General features: G+C 48.8%; 1 protein-coding gene across 2 annotated transcripts in view; it reads left to right on the top strand.

Moving 5' to 3' along the window:
• Positions 1-22,059, top strand: part of FSTL5 (follistatin like 5) — a 655,002-nt gene that overhangs the window by 145,403 nt on the left and 487,540 nt on the right. For both annotated transcript variants that reach the window (XM_074991879.1, XM_074991878.1), the window contains exon 3: positions 16,566-16,814. In XM_074991879.1, coding sequence (XP_074847980.1) covers positions 16,566-16,814 — 249 coding nt within the window. The remainder of the gene's footprint in view (positions 1-16,565; positions 16,815-22,059) is intronic.

A 22,059-nucleotide genomic window follows, 5' to 3' on the forward strand; every position in this document is an offset into this window, starting at 1 on the left:
GGAGATTACTTGCTAGTGAAAGCATTTTGTTTCCATGGTCTCCTGGACAGTGTCTGAAATCCTTGTAACATACATTATTTATAACTGACTTAGTTTAAAGGTCACATGAAGGCAGAGAAAACTATTGACCAGGCAGCTCTGAAGTCTTATCATTTGTTTAGTCCATCAGTAACATGCAAGTTTGTATTCATGAAACATGAACATAAACTACACTTAATTTTGATAAAACATTGATTTGCAAGACTTTATTGTACTGATTCTTAAGAATAGTGCCTTTTCAGGGGGAATTAAAGCTTAGATCTGGTAGGCCGCTTCTACACAGGCAACTTCCTTTGGAAGTGGAATGCTAATACACAGAGCGAAAGATGCTAATGAGGCACAGATGCAAATTCCCTGGGCCTCATTAGCATAACATCATGTGATTTGGAGTCTGGAAGACCATTCTTCCGAACTCCAAAATGCTGTGTAGAAGCGCGGCCCCAGAGGGGCTTCCAGAAGGATGTGCTTCTTCCGGAGGCCCCTTCTTCCCGAAGAATGGTTTTCTGGACTCCAAATCACGTAACGTTATCCTAATGAGGCGTGGGGAATTTGCATCTGTGCCTCATTAGCATCTTTCGTTCCAAGTATTAGAAACAGCCTTAGACACTTATAACTAACCCAACTTTACTTTTGAAACACACCCAACCTATCTGAGTCGAGTCAGCCCCTCATATTCACACTTTTGGACTTATTTTCATTCAGTAGGGTAGTAGGTTCAAAACTAATAAAAGGAAATTTTTCTTCACACAGTGCACAGTCAACCTGTGGAACTCCTTGCCGGAGGAGGCTGTGAAGGCCAGGACTCTATTAGGGTTTAAAAAAGAGCTCGATAAATTTTTGCAGGTTAGGTCCATAAATGGCTATTAGCCAGGGGTAAAGTATGATGCCCTAGCCTTCAGTACAAGGGCAGGAGATGGATGGCAGGAGATAAATCACTTGATCATTGTCTTCTGTTCTCCTTCTCTGGGGCACCCGGCATTGGCCACTGTCGGCAGACGGGATACTGGGCTGGATGGACCTTGGTCTGACCCAGTATGGCCATTCTTTTGTTCTTATGTTCTTAGTATTCAGCATTCAGAACCAAATATTATTCTTCTTGGTAGTCTGTTGTGTCTGACGATGACATCTTGCATTTGCACAGGCTCATTGGTTGTGGACTCCCATGTGACTGAGAAGTCCAAGTCTTGAACGGCATGGGTGTTCACAGTAGGGGCAAGGGAATTGTCCTGGCTCTGTTGGTGCGGCTGTTGCTGTTGCTTTCCTCCTCCTTGGACACCCAATACACCCATCAAGACCAAATATTCACTGAGTCATAGCAGTACACTCAGGAAACCTTTCCAAACAGCGAATGATTGTTAGAATTTCATGTTGCTGTTCTAAATAGGTGAATTAACTGCATTAATGATGAAATTTAAACCCTCCCCAATACTTTGTTTCTGTTTCTGGATTTGAAACCGTCATTTAGAAATCTGTGTGTGGTACATGCGAGGAGACGATGCTTTATCTAACAGAAGTTAAACAAAAAATTCTTCAGTCTTAATAGATACATTACATAGTTAAAAGTTGGCAAGCTGTCTATTTCCTCTCCCCTCCCTCCAGACATATTTCTTGGAGGCTTACTGTGACAGCAAGGTAAGAATATAGATTACATATGTAGATAAGTGGAAGAGTCATTGATCAACATGCACATCTCTTTACCATTACTTTAAATTGTCAGTTCTTGATATAAAAATATCAGTGTTTTCACATGCAGCTAAAAGTGTCCCTTACTGAGGCAATTTGAAACATCTAGGCTCTTTTCTATTTGTTTATTTGTAGTTTAGAGGTCTAATTCTTCCTGCTGCTACATGTGAATGTTTCACTAGGTTCAGTGAGAGAGATGTGAGTATGCATCTGAAGGAACAATTGGTCTCAGTAATTCTTTAAAGCAGTAGTACTTCACACCGTTTTTTCTTTCTCTTCTCAATGTATTATTCAGACATAGCATTTACTGATATGCTGTCTTTCCTTTTCTTTTGATCTGTTCAGAGGAAGAATGTCCTAAGAAGGTTTTCAGAGGCTTACAGCTTTTATTGATTTGGGGTTTGATCCTGTGCAGAGTAAAGCTGCCATTAACTTCAGGGTTCAGCATCAAGTCTTTATTTCTATAGATGACTTTAACTCATGTTTTTATTGTACTACCTTTTTTCTAATTTCGTATGTCATAATTCTTATATAATCTTTGTTACTTTGTCCATTTCTTTTTATTTTCCTGTTGCTTCTTAGTACCTAGGGCTGCATCTACACTGCAGCGATCTGTTGACACAAGTTACTGTCAAAAGAGATCTTCTGACACAACTTGTTGACAGGTTGTGGTCACACACAAAAGCAGATTGAAAGAGCAGCACACTCTAGCTACGTCTACACGTAAAGCCTACTTCGAAGTAGCTTATTTCGATGTGGCGACATTGAAATAGGATATTTCGATGAATAACGTCTACATGTCCTCCAGGGCTGGTAACGTCGACGTTCAACTTCGAAGTTGCGCAGCACCACATTGAAATAGGCGCAGCGAGGGAACGTCTACACGCCAAAGTAGCACACATCGAAATAGGGGTGCCAGGCACAGCTGCAGACAGGGTCACAGGGCGGACTAGCACTTCCGGGGCAACAGCAAGCCGCTCCCTTAAAGGGCCCCTCCCAGACACACGCAGCCTGCACAGCACGCGGTCTGAAGAGCCATAGGCACGCAGACCTCGGGCGACGCAGTCATGGACCCCCAGCAGCAGCAGCAGCAGCAGCAGCAGCAGCAGCAGCCAGAGGTCCACCCAGCCCTCCCGGCAGGAGCAGGGCTCGCCCTGCTACACCTCCTTGCTACAACGGAGGAGGAGTGGCCCCCAGGGGAGCAAGGCTCAACCCCCAACCCTGCAGCACCCCGACCCCCCCGCCTCACACGCCGCCGCCTGTGGAGCTACCCCACCAGCACCGACTGGTGGGAGCGGCTGGTGCTTGAGGAATAGGACGACGACCGCTGGCTCAGGAACTTCAGGATGAGCCAGCAGACATTTATGGAGCTGTGCCAGTGGCTCAGCCCCGCACTCAGGCACCAGAACACTGCCATGCGGCATGCCCTCCCAGTAGAGAAACGGGTCGGCATCGCTGTCTGGAAGCTGGCCACTCCAGACAGCTACCGATCCGTGGGACAGCAGTTTGGCGTTGGCAAGGCGACCGTCGGGGCTGTCCTCATGGAGGTAAGAGGACCCACGGGGGGGGGAGGGCAGGTGGGCCCTGGCAGGGCAGGGCAGGGCAGGGCAGGGCCACGCACACCCTGCTCACCCCTCATTGGTGCTCTCCCATGTGCTTTCCCTGCAGGTCGTGCGTGCCATCAATGCCATGCTCCTCCACAGGCTCGTGAGGCTGGGGGACCCAGATGCCACCATCATGGGCTTTGCCACGCTGAGCTTCCCCAGTTGCTTCGGGGCTCTGGATGGGACTCACATCGCCATCCGCGCCTCGCAACACAGTGGAGGACGGGACATCAACCGCAAGGGCTACCACTCAGTGGTCCTCCAGGCCTTGGTGGACAGCCGGGGCCGTTTCCAGGACGTTTATGTGGGCTGGCCTGGCAGCACCCACGACGCCCGGGTTTTCTGGAACTTGGGCCTGTGCCGCCGGCTGGAGGCGGGGACCTACATCCCCCAGTGGGAGATCCCTGTGGGGGACACCACCATGCCCCTCTGCATCATCGCAGATGCGGCATACCCCCTCCGGCCCTGGCTCATGCACCCGTACAATGGCCATCTCTCTGCCAGCCAGGAGCGCTTCAACCAGCGCCTGAACCATGCGCGCCAGGTGGTGGAGCGCTCATTTGGCCGCCTCAAAGGGCGCTGGAGATGTCTCCTGACCCTCCTGGATGCGGGCCCCAACAACATCCCCCAGATTGTGGGTGCCTGCTGCGCCCTGCACAATTTGGTGGAGAGCAAGGGGGAGGCCTTTTTTCAGGGCTGGGCTGGGCTGTGGAAGCCGGCAGGGGCGACGTGCAGCCACCCGCTGCCCCCAGTCGCCAGGTGGACCCCAAAGGGACCCGGGTCCGGGAGGCCCTGCAGGCCCACTTCGACGAGGCTGCGGGGTGAACTCTGCCAGGCCTCCCATTGCACCCCCCCTTCCTCCACAACACTCCCTGCCCCTATGCCCACACCATGGAGCTCCCAACAGCACACCCCGCCCGCCACTTCTCCTGGACAAATAAAAGCACGCACTCGTTGGTAAAATGAAACTGGTTTTCTTTTTTTAACTGGTTTTTGAACTGATAACGACAAAACTATGTACAAGACCTACTAACTGAACCATAACAAAAGAGTTTATAATAAAAAAGTTTCCATATATATTTACATGTAACAAAAAAGAGAAAACCAGGGATTGCGAGGACGGGGAGAACTATTTACATGGGGGGGGAACTGGGCAAATGGGGGGCACAAATACATAAGTCCAACTATATACAAGGGGGGGGCAATGTCCTGGGCCCCACGCCCCTATAGTCTGGCACTGGGGGTGGGCGGCCGGGAGCCCCACCTCGGCCGCAGCCCTGTCCGGGGCTGGCTCGGGGCCGGGCGGACCGGAAGATATGTCCGGCGAGTCTCAGCTGGCCCCAGGTGTCCCTCGGCGGTCTGGCCCTCGGTGGCAGGTGGTGGGGCGACGGCGAACGGCGCGGTGACGAGCGGAGCAGCGGGTGGCGCGGCGGGTGGAGCAGGCAGGGCAGGCACTGCGGCGGCTGGCGCGGCACGGGGGGCCAGGTAGTCCACGAGACGGTTGAATGTCTCCATGTAGGCCCCCCATGCCTCTTGGCGACAGGCCAGCGCCCGCTCCTGCAGGTGGAGCCGGTGTTGCTCCACCCGCAGACACTGCTCCACGACCTCCAGCTGCTAGCGATGGATGGCCAGCAGCTGGGGGTCCGTCGCCGCCATGTGGTGTTGCGGGGTCCGCCGTCTTGCCCGCCGTGGGGCCGGTCGGTCCTCTGCCGAGGGTCTGGCCTGGAGCAATGGCCCCGGAGGGGATTCCGGGACCACTGAAGCCTCGCTGGCGCTCTCCGGTCCTTCCAATGGTGCAGCTGCGGAACACAGGAGTGGGGGAAGAAGAGTGGAGACAGGCGCTAGTGTGGGCCCCGAGCCATGGCCCTTGTCCCCCCACCCCTGTGCTGCAGGTTCCCCATCCCCATCCCCGGGAGATGCTGCTGTGATGGATGGGGTTCAGGGGTCCCCCTGCACTGCACCCTGTCCCCTGGAGGGAGTGACTCTCACTTCACTCAGCAGGGTCTGACAGGAGAGGTTTCTTAGGCCACAGATGCCCAGTTTCTCCCAGGAGTGACAGCACAGCAGTCAGAGACAGTCCTTCCAACCCATCCTGGGGAGAAGACCCCAAGGGGTGTCCCTCTGGGGTGTAGCTATCCCCCTCCTCAGGCTGGCTGCCTTCCAGCTCTCCCTTCCCCTATCCTCTACCTGCGGCCCCTGCCCCGATTCAAAGCCAGCTCGGCTCTTCCCTTCTCTTTGTTCAGGGCAGAGGTATCACCTGCCAGCTGTAGCCCCAGGATCATCCTTTGCCCCTGGGAGCTATTCAGCTTGTTGCTCATATCTAGCCTGAGTCTCCCTTTTGCACTCCTCCCACTCCATCACATGCTGCTGCTGCTGCTGCTGCGGGGTGTCTCACCCTCTCCTCCCGGGGGACCCTCGAGGTTCCGCTTCCCCCTGCCCCGGGGATGGGGCATGGCACTGTCATGCTGGGTGTGGGGGAGCAGGGGCTGATGCACTCCTGTGAGGGACATGGCCCTGCTGTGCTTGGGGCCATGGCCATGTGGGCATGTGGGGGGCCCTGGGCACATATCTATTACCCCCGCCCTTCAACCCCGGGGGTGTACACCAGAGGGGGGTACATACCTGTCGGTCCACTCCCACGGTCCGGAGATCCCCGGGGGGTGGACGCCCGGCTGCTGCTCCGGGAGGGCAGGAGGAGGATCTGCAGCCCGGACTCTGCAGAGGAGGAGCCTCCCTCCTCCTCCTCCTCCTCCTCCTGCCGCGATGGCCCGGGGATGGGCTCCGGGGGGGCCCCCGGGGTGCGGGGCTTATCTCCGGGGCGGACTCCAGCTGTAGGGCCTGCTGGGGCTCGTCGGCTGAGGTATCAAGGGTGGCCGGAGGGGAGGAGGTGTGCCGGGGGCCCAGGATGTCCCTGAGCTCCCTGTAAAAGGGGCAAGTGACGTGGGCGGCCCCAGATCGGCCGGCCGCATCCCGGGCCTGGGCGTAACCCTGCCGCAGCTCCTTAACCTTAGTCCTGATGTGGTCAGGAGTGCGGGCAGGGTGACCCCGGGCGGCCAGGCCCTTGGCCAGCCGAGCGAACGCATCCGCATTCCTCCTCTTGCTCCCCATTACCTGGAGCACCTCCTCCTCTCTCCAGAGCCCCAGGAGGTCCCGCAGCTCGGCCTCCGTCCAGGAGGGGCCCCGCTGCCGCTTCCCAGCCTGGCTGCCCGCCTGGCTGGCCTAGCTACTCTGGCTCCCCTTGGGGGGGGGGTCCTCTGGGGGCGCTGGGGGGGCTGCCAGGCAGCCATGGCAGGTGCTGGTCCTGTTCTGGGTGGCTGAGGGACGTGCAGGCTGGCCGTGTGTCTGGGCTGCCGCCTGCACGTTCCCTCAGCTTCCTGCACAGGAAGGGAGGGGGAGGGGACCTTTAAGGGGCCGGTCCACGCAGCCACCATTGAGCTGAGGGGCTGGAGAAAGCGTCTCTCAACCCCTTAGCTGATGGCCGCCATGGAGGACCCCACAATTTCAATGTTGCGGGATGCGCAACGACTACACGGTCCCTACTTCGACGTTGAACGTCGAAGTTGGGCACTATTCCTATCCCCTCATGGGGTTAGCGGCTTCGACGTCTCGCCGCCTAACGTCGATGTTAACTTCGAAATAGCGCCCGACACGTGTAGCCGTGACGGGCGCTATTTCGAAGTTAGTTCTGCTACTTCGAAGTAGCGTGCACGTGTAGACAAGGCTTCTGTCTTCAGAGCATGGCCAGAGTTCCCGGTCGCTCTCTGCACAGAACATCCAACCAGAAGCTCAGCAAACAGGGCTGCCCAGTGAACTGGAAGACCTGTCTGTCGACAGAGAGCCCCTGGGAGCATCTACATGGCTTTTTTGTCAACAGAAACTGTGAACATAGGTGCTATTCCTCATTGTGGAAAGGCAGAACACTAACAGTGGAAGTGCTGAGTTTTGTCGACAGACTGTCGACAAAACACATTTTCTGTGTAGACACGCTGAGAGTTTTGTCGATGGAAACCCTGTTTTGTTGACAAAACTCTCTAGTGTAGATGTAGCCCAGGAGTTAGTTAACATTTTCAGGTTTTGTACATACCTTTGTTTAGATGAGTTATTTTGAGCTTCATACCACCTTATTTGAAGTGTGAGTTTCTTCCTTTTTTCATTTTTGCCATATATGACCATTATGCTCATGTCAATGGCCTTCTTTAAAAAATCTGGTATTATACTTCAAACATACCACACAATATAAGCCATAACGTTGAAATAACATGCACTGCTATAAACATCATTAGAAAATATACTGTCACCTTTCAAATTCATATTAAAACATCCAAAAATGTTTCCTGTTCTCTTTTTGAATATATTGAGGACATTCAATAACAAATGAATTCCAGATAAAGATTGTGGTTGAAATCATGTCCCCATGGAAGTCAATGAGTGTACATGATTCCTTTGTCTTCAGAAGGGCCAAGATTGTGTGTGCAACAATATGTGCATGTTTATATATAATATTACAATATTTACAGTTAGTTGTATAAAGCAAAGAGGTGGTAAAAGATCTTTCCCAGCAACTTAAAAATCCCATTAGGAGAAAAAGCTTGTTAGTATAAAGCTGGGCATGAATTCTACACTCCGGCATATAGTGCATGCCAGATATGCATTATCTATATTATTTTACTTTGTCCCAAAGAAGCTATTTAGTTCCCTTTTGCTTTCAGGTATTGGAGTCAATTACAGTACTAAAATCAAATCTCAAGTGAAGTCTGACTTCAGTCTCTACTTGCACAGCAGTCTGCAGCACTATACATTATTAAGTCTCCACACATACTGCAATAATTTAGAACAGTTGTCAGTCTCTGATTTTTATCTCCTAATTCAGAAAGCAGAAATAATAATGATTTAGACTTTGGCTTCAAACTACAACAATTCTATCCATTCATGGGAGGGAGTTTCATAATTTTGTAATGTGTATGCATGACCTCCTCTATCAAGTAGTCTCAAATCCTGAAAAAAAATTAATTTATTAGAGGCAACTGGTTAAATAAGGAATCTGGATTTACATTAAAGCCATGTCTACACTAGTCGACTATTTCAAAATAGCCAGCCCAACTTCAAAATAGCATGTGTCGCTTCTGCACACACCATGCACTACTTCAAAGTTGAAATCCATGTTAGGTGGCAAGTTGTCAAGATCACTATCACTATCAGAAGATGGGAATGGCTCCCTCCTTTGGTGTTGAATGTGGAAGTAGGGTGTGTATAGGTGATCCGCTTCCCCCTACTTTGAAATAGCGGGGTTCTCCATAGCGTTAATCAGGTGAGGGGTTGAGACGTGCTGTCCAGCCCCTGTGGGGCTCTATGGTCACTGCACACAGTAGCTGTTAAAGCACCATGGACCCAGATTTCCCATGGCCGGAAGCTGTGAGCATGCAGGCAACAGCACCCACATGTGCTTACCCTCAGCACCCTCCAGTGGCCCCAAGCCGCACATCCAATACCCATGGCAGCCAGCCAGCCCCCTGAGTGCCCTCAGGGCACACCCCCCAGGGGACCCAGGGCTCCCAGGCATCCAGCAGGTGGGGGAAAGAGGCATCGGGGCCTCTCCTGGACAGACACTGAGCTCCGAGACCTGCTGGGGCTCTGAGGTGAGGAGGAGGTGCTCCAGGTAATGGGGAACAAGCAACAGAAGGCAGAAGCATTCATCTGGCTGGCCAAGGGCCTGGATGCCAGGGGTCACTCTGCCTGCAATCCTGACCACATCAGGAGTAAAGTCAAGGAGCTGCAACAGGGTTATGCCTGGGCCTGGGACACGGCCAGCCAGTCTGGGGCTGCCCCCGCCGCTTGCCCCTATAACAGGGAGCTCAGGGAAATCCTGGGCCCCCGATACACCGCCTTACCCCCAGCCATCCTTGACACCATGGCCGAGAAGCCCCAGCAGGCCTCGGACCAGGAGTCCAGCTGAGAGGCCAGCCCTGCACCCCAGGGGCCTCTGGAGGAGCCAGCCCCTGGAACTACAGAGAAGGTGTCCAGTGACAGGGAGCTCCTCATTGACCTCCCCTCCCAGAGCTCCAGCAGGGCGTCCGCCCAACGGGTATCCCCTGGCAGCAGGAGTGGACCTTCAGGTATGTACCCCACAGGGCACATGCCCCTGGGTTATGGGGTCAGGGCATTGGACACAACTGGGACCCCACATTCCCAGATGAACCCCTGGCCCCCCACAACCCAGCCAGACTACAGCCTCAAGATAGTGGCATGGCCCCCAGGGCCCATTAGCACCTGCCCCTGCCCCTGCCCCTCAGACAGCACCACACTCCATTCCTGGGGGAAGGGGTTGGGGGCTGAAAAGGGGACCCAGAACCCATGGGGGATGGATTCATGGGCCGTGGGCTGGGGCCCAGTACTAATGGCCCTCCTCTCTCCTCCCCCTCCCCTTCCTGCAGTGGCCCCATCCAAGGGCCATGGCATAACTGTGGTGTCCATAGTGCCAGACAGCCCACCGGGGACCTTGCAGTACACAAACTGGCCTGGGCAGGGACCACTGTTGGGACAAGCCCACTACCACTGGAGCCAGTTGTGGGTGGCCACTCACCCCCAGGTCCTCGCCACCCTCTGGCTCCAGGTGGAGGTGGCAGCGTGCCACCTTGATTTGGAGGAGTGGGAGCTGGCCTGGTGCCAGGAGGCTTTGGGGTCCTTCATGTGGTCATTTGAACATACCACTGGGACCCTCAAGAGGATTGCAGATTGACTGCCACCCTCTGCTGCTCCAGCTGCTGTCCCTCCCAGCAGCCCCCGGCACTGAAGCCCACTACAGAGGACTGCTGGGCTCCAGAGCCGACCCCACCATATTTGCCGGTCCTTCTGGCCTCCACCCAGCCTCAACAGGGACCCACAAGCAGCGGGGGTCGTGCACCTCCACTCCGGAAGAGGGGCTGTGAGGGGCCAAAGACTGGGCCACACAGGCCCCCCTCTACTGTACATATTTCCCCCCGCCTCTGTTGTAAATAGTTGTGTCCCCCCTCATTAGGTGGTATTCCCCCCCCCCGTACATATTTTCCCCATGGGTGTTCAGTCCTGTAAACAATTGGGTTCTTAAATACTATGTTCACGGGTTTATTTTTCAAAAATGTGTTTCGTGTGCCCTTTAGTGGGGCTTTGTGTGGGTGGTGGGGGCAGTGTGCGGGTGGTGGGGACGGTGTGTGAGGTCAGCCAGGGATGGTTGGGGTGGCACTCACCTCACCCCCAGTCAAAATAGGCCCACAGGGTCTGCTGAACCCAGACCCCCTCGTGGTGGGCCTGGCAGCTCAGGGCAGCAGCTGGCTGTGGGTAAGCCATGCCAGCTCCACAGCCCACCCCTGCACAAAGGCCTCCCCCTTGCTCTGCACCAGGTTGTGGAGCATGCAGCACTCACCCAAAACCTGGGGGATGTTGGGGAGGCCCATGTCGAGTCAGGAGAGGAGGCCGTGCCAGCAGCCCTTGATGCAGATGAAAGCCCGTTCCGCCACCTGGCAGACATGGTTCAGGAAGCCATTGAACCTCTCCTGGCTGGCACTGAGGTGGCATGTGTATGGCCACATGAGCCAGGGCTGGACAGGGTAGGCTGCAGCTGCCATGGCACAGAGGGGCAAGGTGGTGTTCCCCAGAAGAATCTCCCCCTGGGGGATATAGGTATCTCCCTCCAGCTGGTGGCGCAGGCCCGAATTGCTGAATACGTGGGCATCGTGGGTGCTGCCAGGCCAGATCACATATATGTCTTGGAAGTGGCCCCAGCTGTCTACCATGGCCTGGAGGACCACCGAGTGGTAGCCCTTCCTGTTTGTAAAGCATCCTCCACTGGGGTCCAAGGTATGGATGGGGATGTGGGTCCTGTCCAGAGCCCCAAAGCAGTTGGGGAACCCATGCCAGTGAACCCTGCAATGGCCGCATCCAGGTCTCTGATACACATGAATCTGTGGAGCAGCAGGGCATTCAGCACAGGGACCACCTGCAGGGAGAGGATGTGGGCACCTGTGAGAGTGTGCAGGGTGCACCCAGGCCCCCCAGCCCCCTGTGCTCCCCCCTCCCCAGGCCTCCTCCCCGGACTCACCCCTCCCCAGGCTCCCCTCCTCCCCAGGATTCCTCCCTGGGCTTCCCCCAGCCTCCCTCCCTGGCCCCCTTCCCTGGCCCCCCACTCCCAATGGGTCCCCCCCGGGCCTCCATACCTGCATGACGATGGCCCCAACAGTGGCCTTGCCCACACCAAACCAGTGTCCTATGGTTCGGTAGCTGTCTGCAGTGGCCAGCTTCCAGACAGCAATGCCGACCCATTTCTCGATGGTGAGGGTGCGCCACATGCAGATGTCGTGGTGCCTCAGGGTGGGGGTGAGCCACTGGCACAGCTCGAAGAATGTGTGCTGATGCATCCAGAAATTCTGGAGCCAGTGGTCATTGTCCCACTCTGCCAGGACCAGGCACTCCCACCACTCTGCAGTGGTGGGGTAGCTCCATAGCCAGCGGACCACCAGCAGGGGAGGAAGCAAGGAAGGCCCTATGGTCTGGAGCAAACTCCTTCATCCCCTGAGGGGGGCTCACCTTCCAGGATGTGCTGGGAGGCCTCCTGCCTCGGTGACAGTTCTGAGGGCTTCTGGCTGCTGCTGCTGCTGCTGCTGCTGCTGCTGCTGGGAGTCCATAGGTGTGCGCACTGAGTCTGCAAGTCTGTTGTCAGCTCCGCAGGCCTTGTGCTGGGCAGGCCAAGTGTGTCTGGGAGGGGCCCTTTAAAGGCGTGGCTTGCTATTGCCCGGAAGGGCTAGTCTGCCCTGTGACCCTGTCCGCAGGCTTTTCTGGCCCCTTATTTCAAAAGGAGCCGCTTTTGTGAGTAGATGCTCTCCTGGGGGCTCCTTTTGATGTTGTGCATTGCTATGGCAATGTTGAACGTCGATGGCACCAGCCCCATAAGATGTGTGGACGCTACGCGTCGACGTTACTCATTTCCATGTCCCTACATCAAAATATGCTATGTCAACATAGCATTCTAGTGTAGACGTAGCTTAACTGTATCAAATCATGTCCAATGCCCATCTAAAAAAATGACTTCTTGGCATGATGGATAAAATTTTCATAAGCCCCCAGGTGACTTAGGAGCCTAAATCCAATGGTTCCATCCCTTCAAAGTTACTTAGGTGTTATTTAAATTTATACTCTTTAAAACCAGTTTGATTAACAAGTTCCTGCCATGTATTTTTGAGTATTGGTGGAATGTAGAAGTATATTAGATGTATCACACATTAAAGACCACATACAAACTTAACTTTTACCCCAGTGGATGCCATATAATGTAGGAGATCTGTCACACCAGTGCTAATTTCCATGGTTACATGCTCTGTGTTACCTGTGTCATCTCCAAAATGAAAATGCAGCTGCTTTCATTGCATTTACTTTAGATAACTGATTTTATACTGTGTGGCCCTTTCCCATTCACTGGAACAACACCAATTTCCCACTTCACAAATTTGCCGAGACTTGATGGGATACTATCATATGCATTTAATGCTGCCCTATTTAGAAATATTTTCATGTTCATTTATTTTAAAGAAAAGAAAGCAACATTGTTCATAGGGAGAGTGAGAGGAAACAATGTTTGGACAATAAAACCGAACACTTAGTAAAGTTTCAGGTGGAAAAAATAAATAAAGCTATCAGAAACAACATTAAAAAGTCTATAAGGGGAACCTGATGGAGTCCGCAGATCTTTGACTGGGTTGTTCCAATACAGAGATGCTATGTCTACACAATCTACATGGTAACGAGCCACATCATCAGATGCTAATGAGGGACTTCCATGAATATGCTGTCCATGGGTTCAAAAGTGCCGCTTTTGAATCGCATGCCCCTATGCACCCCAAACTTCAAAAGCCCCTTCTTCCTATTTGATTTTAGGAAGAAGGGGCTTTCAAAGTCCGAGGGGTCCTTTTGATAGGCCCCTCTCTACGCAGGTTGTGCGTGATTCAAAAGCGGCACTTTTGAACTGCACGCAGCCAGCATTATGCTAATGAGGTGCTGCATATTCTTGGCAGTGCCTCATTAGAATCTGCCAATGTGGCTCATTACCATGCCTCTTCCAAAAGGAAGGGCTAGTGTAGACTCAGCCAGAGGGACTATGGGATAGAGATTACTATATTATACATTCTATTTTATCGACATTCCACAGGAAGTATTAAAATGACTGGAAATTTATTTTGTTTTTGTTTTAGTATAGGTTTTATTTTCCTGTCATACTTGTGATTGTTGTTTGTGGGATTTTAATATCTGTATACTAAATGATTCCAGAGATATGAAGAATTGCTGTATATTTTTTAAAGAAACAATTGTAAGAGATGGAATGATTTAGTGTAAAAATATATCTTTTATGATGAGTAACATGCAAAGTTATTGGCTGGTGCTGATTGCACTTCATTTAGTGTATAATGACAACTGAATGTATATCTAGTCATGATAATCAGATTACATTGATTTAATCTCAGTCTGAAATATGTTTCACATTAGTCATGGATAATTACAGTCAGAAAGGCCCTGTTCTTACCATTCATTTAAATAATGCAAGCATCCTTTTGGATTTCATATGGATTAATTACATTTTGTTTAATAGTATTGAAGCTGCTTAGAATCTGTATGCTTTCTTGAGGTGTAAAACAGGTCATTAACTCCTAGAAAGTGAACAATCTTACCTGAATTCCCAGTTTTAGAATACCAGATTTGATATTGCACTGTAAATGCTCAGTGTATCCAGGGCTTTTTCTACATCACTGATACTCATTTTGAAGCCTATTTGACATTATGCTCCTACTCTTGCCTTCTCTGGGATCCATAGCTGCCATTTGTCAGGTTGTTTTCTGTCCAAGGAAAAGCATTAGTCCCCTCTACTGCTCTTTGCAGAGTCTGTAAAGAAGAAAGTAGGCTCTTGTGCTCACTACTTGACATAAGTGTTTAAATTGTCAGCATAGGTAATAGTGGCTACATCTACACTAGCCCCAAACTTCGAAATGGCCACGCAAATGGCCATTTCGAAGTTTACTAATGAAACGCTGAAATGCATATTCAGCACCTCATTAGCATGCAGGCGGCCGCCATGCTTCGAAATTGATGCAGCTCGCCGCCGCGCAGCTCATCCCGACGGGGCTCCTTTTCGAAAGGACCCCACCTACTTTGAAGTTCCCTTATTCCCATCTGCTCATAGGAATAAGGAGACTTCAAAGTAGGCAGGGTCCTTTCGAAAAGGAGCGCCGTTGGGATAAGCCGCACATTGGCGAGCCGTGTCAATTTCGAAGCGCGGTGGCTGCCCGCATGCTAATGAGGCGCTGAATATGCATTTCAGTGCTTCATTAGTAAACTTCGAAATGGCCATTTGCGTGGCCATTTCGAAGTTTGGGGCTAGTGTAGACGCGGCCAGTGAAACATAAAAATGAAGGCTTTGTTTATAGACCAGGGAGGAATATGTCACTTCATAAAACCACTGCCCCAGAGATACCGTAGTAAAACCTGTGCAAAACCTTCCAATCTTGTAGTCCTTTTCTGCTCTATTCAGCCCTTTTGGCCAATTAGATAACATGGCTATGTCTACACTAAGAGAAAACGTCAAAACAGCCATGCTAATGGCCATTTAGAAGAATACTAATGGGGCATGGAAATGCATATTCAGCACCTCATTAGCATGGAGTCAGCCGCGACACTTCGAAATTGCCCCCATCTGAATGAGCTGCATGGGAGCGACAAGCAGCTATTTTGAAGTGCTGCAGCCAGTGGCATGCTAATGAGGTGCTGAATATGCATTTCAGCACCTGATTAGTATTCTTCGAAATGGCCATTAGCATTAGCATGGCCATTTCAAAGTTTTCTGTAAGTGTAGACATGGCTAATTGCTTTGAGGGTCTTATTTTATAAATGTTTTGCATGATTAATGGGGGGATTCACATCTGTGGAGTACAGTTATTCAAACAGGTAAGTATTTTCAAAGTTGGACAATATGTAGGCACTAGAGAAGCAAACAGGAGAAAAGGGGACATGTGGGAGAATACAAGACTGTAGAGAACAGAAAAGGAAAAATCAGAGCAGCCTTTTTTACAGTAATAGGAAGATAAGTGAGAGAAGGGAAAAGAACCAGCGAGAATGGAGTGTTTTAATTTTTTAAGAAGACTGCATTCCCTTCTTTCTTGAAATATCAGATGCCGATATTTTAAAAAATGAATATTCCTATTCAATTTTGAAATAATTCCTTTGTTCACAGATGCCATTGAAATTCAAATTCCCACCCAAAAAAGTAAAGTCAGTTCCTCCAAAATTAAGTTAGGAGTTACAGTATTAAAATCTCTTGCTCAGGCTGAGAGTTAAAAAAAGAGCATAAGAATGGCCATACTGGGTCAGACCAGAGATCAGACTAGCCCAGTATCCTCTCTTCTGACAGGGCAAATGCCAGATGCCCCAGAGGAACTGAACAGAACAGGTAACCATCGCATGATGCCTCCTGTCACACATTTCCACCCTCTGACAACTCATATAATTGTAACTCATAGAAATTAAGATTCCTACCCATCCTAGCTAGGAAAGAGGAGAGCCTCAATCACAGTTGACTGAGGGTTGGCTTAAATACAAAATCTTTAATTAAATTAATTTCACAAAACCAATATTTCTTTCAGGCCATGAGAAAAATAAATTATTTTTAGGCCTCTTGATATAACAGTGAGCACAATGCTGGAATTCAAAACTGATCTTTTTAATTACAGTTTATTTAACAAAAGTATTGCAGAAATGCTGAAGATTATACTTCCTAATTGTCTAAACACTGATATTCCTTCATCTGTCTCTTTCCAGAACTTTAGACATTATATTTGGCTGTAAGACAGGTATGATATTCTCTCAGCCGGACTTTGCATCAAAACTGGATTCTCACTCCTTATTAAAAATATGCAAACTACTTTGGAAAATGCAGAGGATAGTGACTTAATAAATTCAGGAGATTTAAAGTGAAACAATATCCCATTGGTAGTAATACTCATAACTTTCTCTATAGATTGCAGAATAATGCTTTCTCACATCACAATTCTTGCATATCACCAGGCAGTCCTTCCTGCATGGTATGTAACAATTTACAGGAGATTCATATAGCTCCAATTTCTGCTTTCAAAGAAAACCTGCAGGCCAGGTATTATATCTGGTTGTCAGATGCTAACATGTAAGTTTATAGCTTCTTTTTTTTTTGGCTTTTTTCCTTTTCTTCAGGACAAGTTGATCAAGATGGTCCCTTTGGATCTTGTGAAAATAAGTATTGTGGTCTGGGCAGGCACTGTGTTATTGACAAAGAGACTGGCCAAGCTGAATGTGCATGCATAGAACACTGCAAATCTCACTACAAGCCTGTGTGTGGTTCTGATGGAGAATTCTATAAAAACCATTGTGAAGTGCACAGAGCTGCCTGCTTGAAAAAGCAAAAGGTTACCATGGTTCACAATGAAGACTGCTTCTTCAAAGGTAAGTGGTTGGACAAAGTCTGGAATACTTTCATCAGGTACATATTTTGAAGCAATTAAATTAAAGCTCTAGCGAGGCGGCAGAGAGTGTATTGTGAAGAAGTGAGACAAAAACTTGATTTGACAAGTATCTCCCTCTAGAGATTTCTTGAAGCTGGTTTTTTTTTCCATTTTACTCAATATCTTTGAAAACAGTTTGAAGAAGCTTGGGAAAGTCAATGTGTGTCTCTGAGACCAATATATGCAAAGAGCAATACAAAAGTAGCTGATGATCACATTTATCTTAACATGGTGTGGCAGTCCCAACATATCATATAGATTCATGTCAGTGACACAAAAATACAATCAAAGACTTACGTGGGGTTCCATGTGGGTTTGAGGTTCCACTACAGAGAGCTTGTTGTAAATGCCACACTAAATGCTGAGATAGCAGTTGGGAGAAACTACATTTATCTTCTTAAAGCTGAGAGCAATCACAGCTTCCTCAATTTTATGCAACTGAAGTGCTGCTGCGAGACTGCTAGAACACTGCCAGCACAGTGCTCGAATTAAACAATGTTTGTATGCACTGATGTAAATGATGGAATTATTTTATCACATTTTTTCTGAATTCTGCATTTTGTAGTTTTTTTCTTGTTTAAAGCAGAGGGAAGCAGATGGCTTTTCAAGAAAAGCTGCCTTTTTTTCGAGTGAGGCACTCTTAATGACCCAATTAAGTTGAATGATTTTCTATTCTTTTTTGAAATACATTGTTTTATTAACATTTTTGTGGTAATACCTGTCTTGTGTATGCAAGTGTAAACAATGGTACAGCAATAAATATGAAAATAACCATGACAGGTTATTTAAAACTCTGAAAAGAGAGTTCTATTTCACATAAATAATACAAGTAGGCCACATCTGTCAAATTTGAATAAAATAATAATTGTAACTCACAGAAATTAAGAAAGAGTCAAAGATCGTTAAGAGAAAGTGTATATATTTCAAAAAATGATTTATTGTCATTATGTTGTAAACTTATGCAAATATTTTGTATTAAAATTGTTATTCTCAAGTTTTAGAAATGTATATTTATAGTTTTGCCTTTCACAGTTCAGGAAGCGTTATTAAAGAACTGAAATTACCTGTGAAACTTTAGGTACGTTGCATCAAACTTGTAATGGCTAAAGTAAGTATAGCAGACTGCATCACGTACAATATAAAAAGCCATCATATTTGTTACCTTCCTGGGGAAAATGTTGATTTCTAAGTTAAAAAAAGGAGATTGTAATCTTCTGAAGATATGGACCATTTATGAGTGCTTTTTCAGTGCCAGACAAATTATTCCTATGCATCCTCCGTGGATTGTCATTTAGATGTTTCATCTAGTTTAGAATGTGGCAACCAGTCTCATCACTGCAGTGGCTCTCTCCTATGCAGCACATAATACCAGCAATCTAATTTACAAGGTCTACTGGGAATACTATACAAGTGATGTCAGAATTTTTATAGCACTTTTGTTAGCTTTGCTCCAGAAGACTGGGGTGAACTCTTGGTCAAACTCTGACTTCCCTGAGATTACATGGGTAAGGCTCAGGGCAAAGTTAGACAAACCTTTTTCTTTTTTTTAATATTACCTGTTTTTGTTAATTTTATTGGAGCATGTAATGTTATTCATTTAAAGATGTATAGGTAGGAACCTTTTCCCATACATTGATTAATATGGACCCTGAAAATTAAAGGGTTGCATTGCTGTTCTAGAACATCTCTCTTCCAAGTAATTTAAATGGTGGCCAATTTGTCTTTCTCAATTTTTCTTTTAAACTGCTTAAAAGTTTCCTGTTCTCCAGCCCACCACTACACAGGCCAGTCACTGGCCTTGTCTACGCTAGTACTGAACTTCTAAATGAATTTCAAAGTTAGGGGTTAGTTCGAAGTTAAGCACAGAGCGTCTACGCACGGTATACATTACTTTGAAATAGCGATTGAAATAAGGGGGCCCGACTTTGAAGTCCTTATTCCGTTCCGAGGATGGGAATAGAGCCCTATTTCAAAGTGTAACTTCAAAATGGGATATGTGTAGATGCTCCGCATCCCGTAACTTTGAAGTAGCAGGGCTGCCATGACGGCAGCCTGCAGGAGCCCAGAGATGTTCTGGCCAGCCCAGATGAGGCTCTCTGGTCACTGCCGTCTACATGTAAAGATGTAGCTACCAGCAACCCCAGGCAGGAAGCTGAGAGCATGCTACAAGCAGGGGAAGCATGAGTTCCACACTGCACAACTGCTCCATGACCACACCACAATGACAGCCACCCCAAACCAGCCGTGGTGGCCCTTCAGGAGCTCAGTGTCACCCTGGAGCCCAGTGGTGAGCCCACCCAGAGGTCCCAGCAGCCCAGCCAGAACCAGCACAAACGAGGCCCCTCCTGGATGGAGGAGAAAGTCCAGAACCTCCTTGCTCTGTAGGAGGAGGAGGTCCTGCCACAGACCAGCATGCAGTGACATAACACTGATGCATATGAGTGGCAGGCCAGGGGCCTTACCGGCTGGGGGCACCCCACCAGGAGCAGCAAGTATGTGCACACAAAAGTCAAGGAGCTCTGGCAAGCCTACTGCCAAACCCAGGATGTTGCCAGCTCGTTGGGGAATGGCCCACTCAGTGCCCCCCTTATGAGGAGCTCCACTGCCCCCTGGGATTGAAGGAGGTGCAACCCCTGGAGCACCTTCTGAGCACTGCCACCCTGCCCACAGAGACTGAAGAAGGACCTTTCAAAAGGACACCCTGGACTTTGAAAGCCCCTTCTTCCTAAAACCAAGTAGGAAGAAGGGAATTTCAATGTCTGGGGGATCCTTTTGAAAGGCCCCCATCTACATGGGTGGTGCATGATTCGAAAACAGTGCTTTCAAATTGTGCGCAGCCACCATTATGCTAATGAGACGCTACGTATTCATGACAGCACCTCATTAGCATCTATCTTCCCAACTCACTCATTACCATGCCTCTTCTGAAAGGAATGGGCTAGAGAAGATGTAGCCTATGTGTTTGCCCTGGGGGCAAGCTGTCCATCTGTGCTTTTGCTCACAACAGATAAGCAAACAATCAGTTGCTCTCCCCCTCCAGTGTTTTTGATAAAGGTAGTTCTGATATGGCCATGGGAAGACTCATTGGACCACTGATATCTGCAAGCTTCCTTTCCAACATTAAAGAAAGTCTTGTGTGTATTCTGTGCATTGGCTAACACTAGCATCAAATAAGAATCAAAGAAGGAGGGGTGAATTCTTTCCTGTATCATGAATTAGTTACATTAAGATAATAGAATTGTAAACCATAAAAGGGATTTTTTCCCTTCTGCATAATATTTTCTCTCACTAAAGCCAACATCATAAGTTCATAGAATCATAGAATTCTCGGGCTGGAGGGGCCCTCAGGAGGTCATCTAGTTCATCCCCCTGCCTAAAGCAGGATGAACTCCATCTAAATCATCTCAGCCATGACTATGTTAAGCTGGGATTTAGAAACCTCTAGGGATGGAGATTACAACACCTCTCTTGGTAATGCATTCCAGTCCTTCACCACCCTCCTGGTGAAATATTTTTTCCTAATATCCAACCTGCACCTCTCCCTCTGTAACTTAAGACCATTGCTCCTTGTTCTGTCATCTGTTACCATTGAGAACAGTCTCTCTCCATCTTCTTTCAAGCCCTCTTTCAGAAAGTTGAAGACTGCTATCAAAACACCCCAGTCTTCCCTTCTGCAAACTAAATAAGCCCAAATCTCTCAGCCTGTCCTGTCATGTGCTCCAGACCCCTAATCATGTTCATTGCCCTCCACTGAACCCTCTCCAATGCGTCCACATACTGTCTAACTTGGGGAGGGGCACAGAAATGTACGCAATACTCCAGATGAGACTCATCAGAGCCGAGTAGAGCAGAATAATAACTTCTCTAGACCTGCTGGAAATGCTTCTCGTAATGCACCCCAAAATGCCATTAGCCTTCTTGGCTACAAGGGCACACTGTTGAATCGTAGCCTCTCATCCATTGTAATCTTCAGGTCCTTTTCTGCTGCACTGCTACTTAGGTAGTTGGTCCCCAGCCTGTAACAATGCTTTGGATTCTTCCATCCCATGTGGAGGACTCTGCACTTGTCCTTGTTGAACCTCATCAAATTTCTTTTGGTCCAATCCTCCAATTTATCTAAGTCACTCTGGACCTTATCCCTGCCTTCCAATGTATCTACCTGACTGCCCTACCTTACTGTCATCTGCGAATTTGCTGAGGGTGCATTCCATCCCCTCATGCAGGTTGTTAATAAAGATGTTGAACAGTAGTGGCCCTAGAACTGATCCTTGGGATGCTCCACTTGCAACTGACTGCAAACCAGACACTGAGCCATTGACCATTACCCACTGGTCCTGTCTGCCAAGCCAGTTTTCTATCCATCTTATAGTCCATGTATCCAGCCCATACTTCCTTAACTCATGGGCAAGAATGTCACGTATCAAAAGCTTTGCTAAAGTCAAGGTATGGCATATCCAATGACTTTCCCATGTCCACAGAGCCAGTTACCTCATCATCGAAGCTAATCAGATTGGTGAGGCACAACTTGCCCTTGGTGAATCCATGTTGACTAGTCTTAATCATTTTCCCCTCTTCCAAGTGTTCCTAAGTGGATTCCCTGAGGATCCCCTCCTTGATTTTTCTGGGGACTGAGGTGAAGTTACTGGTCTATAGTTGCCTGGGTTATCCTTCTTTCCTTTTTTGAAGATGGGGACTACATTTGCCTTTTTCCAATTATCCGGGACCTCTCCCTTTCTCCATGAGTTTTCAAAGATAATGGCCAAAGGCTCTGCAATGACATCTGCCAGTTCCGTCAGTACCCTTGGATGCATTAAATCTGGACCCATGGATCTGTTTTTCTAAATGACTCTTAACCTGTTCTTTCCCCACCGAGGGCTGCCCACTTACTTCCCATACTGCATCACTTAGTGCCATAGCCTGGGAGCTGACCTTGTCCATGAAGATTGAGGCGAAAAAAGAATTGAGTACTTCAGCCTTTCCCGCATGACCCTTTCTTATGTGTCACCAGGTTACATCTCTCATCCAGTTGTGGCCTCATACCCTCCCTGATAACCCTCTTATTGTTAACATACCTATAGAAGCACATCTCATTGCCCTTCACATTCCCTGCTAGCTGCAATTCCAATTAGTTTCTGATTAGCCCCCAGCATTCTCCAGACATATATTTATGCTCCTCCATACTCATC

This window comes from Carettochelys insculpta, chromosome 4 (genome assembly GCF_033958435.1).
Source record: "Carettochelys insculpta isolate YL-2023 chromosome 4, ASM3395843v1, whole genome shotgun sequence".
NCBI classification, from domain to species: domain Eukaryota; kingdom Metazoa; phylum Chordata; order Testudines; family Carettochelyidae; genus Carettochelys; species Carettochelys insculpta.